Here is a 9,325-nt window from a genome sequence, read left to right as displayed (position 1 = left end):
AACTCGCGTTTGAGAAGAAGTCTAAGAAAGTCACCAAAAACAACCAACTCGTCTTTGAAGTACTGCATAACAGAGAATAAGAAGAAAACAAAGCAAAACAAAAGAAACAATGATGAAATCTGGTTCTCACAAGTGAGGGCAACAATCACCGGAAAGAACCAACAAAAATACAATTTACAACTGAGAATAAAGATTTGGAAGATTTGGAACCAAGCTCGTCACCTAGATTTTGCGAAAACGAAAAGTCAAAATTTTGAGACAAAAAAGCATCAAGCCATTACATTTGTACAAACTTCATTTTCTACGTCAATATAGTAAAAATTAAAAAATAGACCAATGATAAAATGACATGTGTCAAAATGTTATAAAAAATCTGTGTAAACCTATTATTTTCCTATTTTAAAATGATATGAGAATGTTGTTATATGAATCATTTGAGAGTGTATAATAATGTGAGAATCTTTTACCTTTTGTAGTACCCAATATTTCTACTCATATATTATGGACAAGAGTTCGGAATTCTCAACTCTTCAAAACGTGCCATGTTTCATGGAAATTAACTTATGTGCTAACATTAGTTTCAGATGACGCTTAGCACTAAAATCCCAGCACTCTTGTTTTGATAATTAATTAAATCAGTAAGCAACTGCAATGTGGATCTGTTTTATAATGAATTCCATATATGGCATTATTGAATGCAAAAATGTCATTAATATCTAAATAATCTCTGAAAGAGGTGTTGCTATTACATGCTCACAGGTGTACCATTGTGTTCATCACTCATAATTGTATACATGCATCATTGTTTTCTCATGCAAAATATATAATATATATATATATATATATATATATATATATATATATATTCAGAAACAACGAGCTTTGATACCATTTCCTTTACTAAGAGAATCCCACTAGCTTCATACTTCGACAATGAATATTATTTTATATAGCATGGAAAAAACAAAGACAAGCACTTTACATTTCACTTTCTCCACCGATCACAAAAGCACGTTTGTATTATACACCATGCGAGATATTTCTCAAGGCTTTTCAGAAGTGATATGATTACGAAAAATAAAAAAGTGTCTATTCATTCAACTCATATATCCTTCGAAATTGGTTATGTGATGCACCACCAAATGGTTTTCCATTGTTATATTTTCGTATCCCTTCTAGTTTCGTCGTGAAAATCAATTATAGTAGGAACTTTTAATATTAAATGAGGTGTACATTATTTGGCTTCAATCTAATTTTCACTCTGGGATCCACGTCAAAGTTTTTCTACAATCAGCACTTGACATAACTTAGCTTAAATTCCATTCTGGGTAATTTTATAAACGCAACCCTTATTTAAATAATTTATGTAAACCGACATTCATATACAAATAAAAATAATGAGGACAAAAAGAGACACACCCTTAATTATTAGCGCAATGACGTCTAGAAAGACAATCTTTCCCTAGTTCCTTTCGTGATCCGTATCATTTTATTTTTTTAATGATTCAAGAAAACTTTAGCTTCTTTTCAGTTGCATCCTTAATATTTTTGGCTATTTCTGTGAGATGAGAAACCATTAATTGGGTGGGATATTTGTTAATGGAGTAAAAGATTTACATTAATGTATAAGTTAAAGTTACTAAAACTGTTTCCAAACTTATTTGCTAATAGAAGGTTTTGGTTTAGATAGAGAAGTTTAATATCTGAACCCCCAATTGGTCTTATCGATGCGAGTATTAAATGAAGTCCTAATTCATTGAGATTACATGATACAAAAGCTATTAGAAATTTACTCTTACGAGCAGCAAGCAACAAATTATAAACTTTTGTAGATGAGTTGATGTTTTTGTATATTTCATTGTATAGAGTATTCTTATAATTTAACTGCTAAAATTATAAAATTATACATTAAAAGAAATTTATATATATACATATGTGTGTGGACGTATAAGAGGCTGTAGTAGTTGTAAAACATATTATAATAAATCTGATTCTTATAACCATAAGAGAGACACGATTATCAACTCTTTTCCAAGAAAAGATAAATAATTAGTGGTGACATGATGGCATAAAAATATCATTTTGTAATTGTATGTGTATTGATTAATTATATATATATATATATATATATATATATATATATATATATATATATATTTATAACCGTTTGTAGAATTTTAAGTTGGGTAAGAAAATGAAGAAGGATGGATCTTGATAAGAATTTTGGAAGGTTAAATGATATATACGTAAAATTTATATATTTTTGTTTGATCATTGTTAGGAATATAGTAAAAGTACATAATTTAATATTAAAATCTTCTTAAATGTTTATGTAAAAAAATATAATTTTGAAGTTGTATTTGATATGAATTTATTTTTATTTTTTTACATATTTAAGTCAAATTTTTCCAAAAATTATAAAAATAAACAAATTAAAAAAATAATTTCTGATAATGGACATAGTCATAGACTCATGATAACTTCAAAAACAATACTGTGAAGATTTCACACAATTTTGTAAATTTCTGAAAAAATGAAGTCGTCTCAAGAAAAAGTTGTGTGGAGTCATGCGAATTTTTTTTTAAGTCGTCAGGAGTTCACACAACTTAATCCATCATCAATAATTACTTTCTGATTTGTTCCATTTTCATAATTTCTTGGCAAATTTGACCTGTAAAAAATTTCCCTCATGCAGTAATTTCAAATTTGACGATGTTTTTCACTTGTTATTATTTTTTAATGTTAAGAAGGGACTCTTTTAATTAAATAATTAGTTATTAGTATTATTTTCTCTCTTTTCTTCTGCAGCAGCGTTCCGGTAACGATGGCGGCAGCAATGGAAAATCAATGGTGAAGGTTATTTAAGTATTTTTCTTCATATTAATAAACTCTTAATTTTTCTTATAACTTAACTTTTTCACTAAGTAAAATTAATAGGGGTTGTGGTTATTAAAATTAAGAAAAATAATAATTTGCAAAGAACTTAACCATGACAGAGTGGTAGAATATGTGCGTATGTTATTATTATCTTAATTTAATTTAGAATTAATAGTTAGAAGGTGAAAATAGAAAGAAATTAAATGAATGCAAATATTAGAAATTAATTCAGGGAAAGGAGAACGCATTCATAAGAAATACCATTGTTCTTTTATCATCGTACTGTTTCTAAAAGAAGTACTATTATTAGTTTAATCAGAGATCCGTTGTCATTTTACCATTAAATAATGTGATAGAAAGAAGTTAAAAATCGATTTCAATCGATTGAGTTGGTTCACCATTTGTAACTCCAGACATTTTTAATTCACAAATGGCTCTTTCACACCGACAACTGTATCAGTGTTTTTAGTTTAAATTGATAAATTAATAAGAATCACTTAACAAACACAAAAGACCTAAGCTTTCACATTAATCCTACTCTTTCACATCATACATACACATAAGTGCTTCTGAAATCGACTTATCATGTGTACTTAGACATAATAATCATAAACAGTATGTTACTTATAACCGCTTCGACATTATAAGATGATAACACGCGACATTTGTTCACGTACTATGGATATGGTGGCTTTGGAGTGTGACGACCATTAGCCCCAGATGGAGGGTAGTCATGGAGTTCAATGTCCATCCTCTCACCAATAGTTGCCTCTACCTGGTGCCACTTTGTACCACTAATAACCTGTGACATGGAACATATGAGCTTCTTTCTACACATCAATTAACATTCATGTGTCTTAAACAAGGTTTTAAACTGTGCCTGTACTTGTGATTACCAAAGTTGTAAAAGAATGTGACTCTGACATAATCATAGTTAGATGTAATGATTACAAACGAAAAATCTTAATATGACCAAATTCACAATTTTGAAAGACTTTCTGAAACAGTGATTTCAAGTATCAGGACATGAGGTTTGTATATATATATATATATATATACCTTGTGGTTGTGAATATTGCCCCCAGCAAGATCAAGAACCTTAGGATCTTGTGTAAGGCTTTCAGTTCCTGTTTATAAAGAAGAGTTAATTAAGAAGGTGAGAAGAAAGAAGAACATCTGTAGTAGAAGAATAAAATTGGGAAGATGATGATGTAGGTTTACTTGTAACAGGGACTGCTTGAAGGCATGCAAAATGAGAGAGTCCTAAAAGGACTAAAAACAGGAGGTGAAAGAGAGTGCCCTTCATTTTCTTCAAGAAAAAGCTCTTTGTTGTGTTACTTCAAGCACACAGGTCTCATTATTTATACATGTAGATTATGGATATTTTAGAACATTTGCTAATCAGTATCTGAAGATGGAGGGGGCAATGGTACTGCCAAATTTCAACGCGTTTCCACTTTGAAAAGGTTTCATGAGTTAATAGTCATGAAATTATACTTTTTTGTGGACATGATGAAATTGTTATATGTAAATATATTAAGTCAAAATGACAGCAAAAAGTTGAGGAGCACACAATGGAAAGTGGAATATGACAAAAAAATGTTGGGGGGCACGGTGGGGAAAACCAACCTGGTACACTAATCCAAGTCAAGGTTATGTGAACATGTTTATAGTCATGAACCTATATTCCATTCTGAATAGTGTGCAACAGTAAAAATAGGTATATATCCATGAAAATGAATAAAAGATTCAGCACATCGGATTTGCACTTACATTAAGTCCACTCCTATATAACAAAGGTATAAGGCCAACAACTATGGCACGAAATGTGGCAGGGATTTTCCCAAATTCAAGCGTGAGGGAGTCTCTCCATTAGATCAAGATGAAGTTAAAAGTGATTTCATCATGAATTTATTAATACTAAATCTATTTAGTATTTATACACTTTCAATTCTCATGAGAATAACTTGATTATTTATGGATAATCAAGATCAAAGTTATCTTGATGCAATAGGTATGGAAGAAAGTATAAAATCTTTTGTCGAAAAATATATTTGATCTTACAAGCTTACTCATAATATAAAGTTTGAAATTGGTTAGTATATAGTAGACTGTTAGAGTACGTTCATGCATTTTGTTGAAGTTCAACACAACCTTTAAACTCATGGTAGAGTGTCTTATTTTTTAACTATTATGGATGATTTATTGTTTTTATCTATTAATGTTTATGTTACTAGTTTGTTTAAGTCTTTTAGAGAGAACTTGCAAAAACAATAGTTTATCTGAGCAAGAGTTTGCAATGTGTTCTAACCACTCACATCTTCATGAGATTACTAAGTTGAACCTGATATAGAATGTAGACAAATAATAAATTGAGAGATGTCAAAATTTAATATATTAAGATTTTAAATTAAGATGATATCAAAATTTCTTATATGAATTAACTTATCGATACCGAAGAACTTCAATATGTATCAACTATCTTCCCTATGTTCTCTCGAAGAACCAACACGAAGCAACAAGACTATTTTTTTTTTTTTACTTTTTTATATCAAGTGCATTTTTTTAATAATAAGGTGTTTTTCTAGGTAACTGCATGATGTGTGGTGTATATATATATTTTTTCTGATCATGTCGTGTGGCCTAAGTTTGAGAACATTACATTATGAGGGTAAAGAGGGTTTAGGTTGGTGATAAAACAAAAAGGTTGTTGTACCTCTGACTGGTGCTAATTGCACATTAACCTGAGTTGGTGGAAGTCATATTCAATACTTGAAAAAGCTTGAATATTCAAGTTCGGCTCATGCATGTTATTCCGAGTGGGAACAATACTTTTCTCCATTATAGCATATAGGACAATTTAGCAACTCTAATCATCACCACCAAACATTAGAGATAGGATGAACGATGCTACTCCAAAACTTTAATTTCCGTAGTTACAAGAGAGAATTAACACTCGAGTACATGAAAATCATTTCCCAATTTATACTAAGATATAATTGTTTAAAACTGTTATCACGTATTAAACTTCAATTATGTTACACAAAAATATGGAAACATTGTCATTGTGGATTGAAATTTAATAATTGTCATTTGTCAAATGGTTGGTAACTGGCTAGATAAAGTTATAATAACAAGCAAGGAAGAAAAGGGTATGTACTAAACCCATAACCTTTGGAAATAAATATGATGAAGTTCTGAGAAATTCATGGGTACTTTATTGGAAGATAGTAAATTAAGAAAGTGGATTTTGCTTGTATCCACACTTGCTTTTAGAAAGACAAAAACAGCATCAAACCAACCTAGGTTAACACACTGCTTTTTGTCTGCCTACTTTTAGAATGAAAAATAATAGTCAACTTCCACGAAATTCCTACTGAAAAATGTGAAGAATCAGATCACCAACTTTAATTCAACAGTTGTTTAGAAGAAAAAATATATAACGAAATGAAATAATTCTTTTTAAGTTAAAATGATTTTATATAAAAATTAAAATTAATTTTATTTTCTAATACTTTTTATAAAAACCTCTCGTCAAAATTGATATTTACTCCTATTAAACTGATGAAACAAAAGATAAAATAAAGCCATCCCAGAACATTAGAGTTGTATTTGCGTGTTAAACTTAATCCCGTGGTTTTGATTGCTCACTTTATTTTATTTTCTCTTCTGTTCATAAAAAACTCGTGTTAAACATTATCTTTTGAAGCAGCTCCAAGTATAATTCTTGATAAAAAAAAATCTTAAAATAAAAACTAAAAGGTAATATTCTTAACCAATGTTGAGTCTAACAACTTCTCATTAAATGGATAATTTTCCAGATTTCTCTTATTTTAAGTGTTTTCCGAAATTATCTTTTAAAAAAGAAAGATCAATCTTGCTTGAATAAAGATGAATATAACTAACATGTGGATCTTGATTCGTTTTTTTTTTTTTATCAAAATAACGAAATATTATTTCTTTAACAGTACTATTTTTTTTTTTACAAATACTCAAATTTGTCGAACTTTCAAAATCTCAATCTAAAAACATTTTAAAGTATAAACATTTCACAAAGACTTGTTATAAGTAATATTCCTGTATATACACTCATCTTCATCTAAATATCAAAGTCCAATCATATTCGTAATTTATCAAATGTAAAAACAACTTAATATCAAATATGCTAACGATTAGTTAGAGAATACATGTATTACTCAAATTCACAAATACAACTTATATTTAAATGAATTTATTATAAATTTATATAGATTTTATCTTTCTTAGATAAAGAGACTGTGGTTACACTAAAGCTTGGTTTTTTTCCAACACAAATGAGTTTTAACCCTCTTCTATACGACATGTATAGGTATTAGATATAAAACGTATTGGATATCCAATAATATGTCTTATCTCAAAAAAGAAAATATAAGACATGAAAAGTTTATACTAATATAAAAAAGATTTTTGACGACAGTTAAAGAAGTATTTTTACTACGACTTTGAATTCATCATTGAATGGTTCGTTGTTAAAAGTTCGATCCAAACCACAAAGGTTATCATACCATCGTTATATTTTCAAATCATTATGAATTCTAAATATCATTGTTATAAAGTTAATTAAGAAGAGAAAAACCAAATTTATACCAAGATATATAATAATGGTTGTGATGTCAATCATCGTTAAAAAATAAATATGACGACAGATTGTACTAGGATTGTCATTATAAATGAGTTTTTTTTTTTTAAATATAAAATTTACAATTACATTATATCGCAATACTGTTAGAAATTTGCATAAACACAACAATTTTCAAACAGTTTAAATGATATAAACCTATAAAGGTTTTAATAATAACTATCTAATCTTCCACACCAAACATTATATAAAATAACTATAAACTAATTCTAACTTTCTACTACTCTAAATTTTTATACCTAACAAGAAAACACTTTGCACAAACTTTTTAAACATAAAATAATGCTTTTGAATCCATTGGAGATGTTCACTAACAAAATTATCTAAAAGTAAATTGAAATTAAAATTAGAATGAAATTATTTTATATGTTTAGTAATAGATGTATCATATTACCTTATTCTAACCACTTTGACTTTCATAATGTTGTCATGCATGACGTAATAGTTACAGTAATAATCATTAATTTGTTTATTACACTATGTCATAATAAAACTATTTAAATAAATTAAATGATAATATAAAAAGTAAATAAATGATATAATATTATAAATACTTTGAGAAAATTTTATGTGACTTGTTGAGTTATGATATTTGATTTATCATTTAATATGCTTTATCTATTAAAAGCACTAAATAATAATATTTAATATTAGAAAACATTACATTGTATCTTGAAAGTCAATGAAGTAATAAAATTTTCTTAAATTAGACTTATCTATCTATCATATTTTTTAAATGATTGGACTTTTTATATAAAAAACAAAATCATACAACAGCACAATATGGTATTGATATAACAAGTAATTGTCAATAACGATTACATTTAAAACCAGTTAAAACATCACTAGTGCAATCAGGATATATCGCCTCGGTCATTTTCACTTATACACACCGGTTCTACGACCGATGCATATTCAAACGAGGTAAAAAGAATGGATTTTTTGACTCGGTTCTGAACCGAATCAAAAGGTTTCAAATTCTGACTCGGTTCACAGACAACCGAGGCAGTAAATTTTTTAATTTTTTTATTCTCAACCGAGATCAGTGTTCTTACGTTTGTTTATTGTTTATATGGTTAAACTTCTTCCTCTTTTCTGCAATTTTTTTCATCCATGTCTTTGCACAAAATTACTTTGACAATAAACTCAGATGTCTAAGAATTTGACAATAAACTCAGATGTCTAAGAAGGAGAACAGGAAGCAGAGAGAGCAGACGGGAATCCAAACCAAAATCAGAGATCCAAACCAAAAACAAAAAATCAGAGATCCATTTCACCATCCACCTGCAAAGAAACAGAACCAAAAACCAAAAATCAAAAACCGCCATTGCAGCCGCCGTGGCGGGCTCCCGCCGCACCGTCGCGGGCTCTCGCCGCACCGTCGCGAGCTCCCTCGCCGTGCCGTCGAGATCTCTCTCGCCTCGCCGCGCCTTCGAGATCTCTCTCGCCTCGCCTCGCCGTCGAGATCTCTCTCGCCTCGTCGCGCAGTCGGAGCTCTCTCGCCTCGCCGCACCGTCGCGAGCCGTCTCGCCTGGCCGCACCGTCGCGAGATCTGTCCTCGTCGCACCGTCTCATCTCGTCACCGTCACCGCCTCGTCTCGTCAGATCTCGTCTCGTCTCGCCTCGCCTCGCCGCACTGTCGCTGCACCGTCGCCGCACCGTCCTGGGGATGCAGAGGGAGAAGTCATCTGGTGAGAGAATGATGGAGTTGAGGGAGAAGGGACTGGAGAATGGGAGGGGTTGCAAGAGAGGAGGGAGAGGAGGGAGGGG

The 9,325-nt window shown here is 30.4% G+C and overlaps 1 protein-coding gene across 1 annotated transcript; it reads right to left on the bottom strand.

Annotated features, from left to right (window-relative positions):
* Nucleotides 1–3,314: 3,314 nt before the first annotated feature.
* On the bottom strand, nt 3,315–4,234 carry LOC128196358 (uncharacterized). The gene is made up of 3 exons (XM_052877015.1): nt 4,099–4,234; nt 3,937–4,004; nt 3,315–3,679 (listed from the first exon to the last, which is right to left on the bottom strand). Exons 1-3 carry the CDS (start codon nt 4,181–4,183, stop codon nt 3,554–3,556), a joined length of 279 nt encoding a protein of 92 aa, XP_052732975.1. The 5' UTR covers nt 4,184–4,234; the 3' UTR covers nt 3,315–3,553.
* Between the last annotated feature and the right edge of the window lie 5,091 nt (nt 4,235–9,325).

This window comes from Vigna angularis, chromosome 4 (genome assembly GCF_016808095.1).
Source record: "Vigna angularis cultivar LongXiaoDou No.4 chromosome 4, ASM1680809v1, whole genome shotgun sequence".
NCBI lineage: Eukaryota > Viridiplantae > Streptophyta > Magnoliopsida > Fabales > Fabaceae > Vigna > Vigna angularis.
The sequence above is the reverse complement of the archived record's forward strand: the minus strand, read 5'-3'. Positions and strand labels throughout refer to the sequence as shown.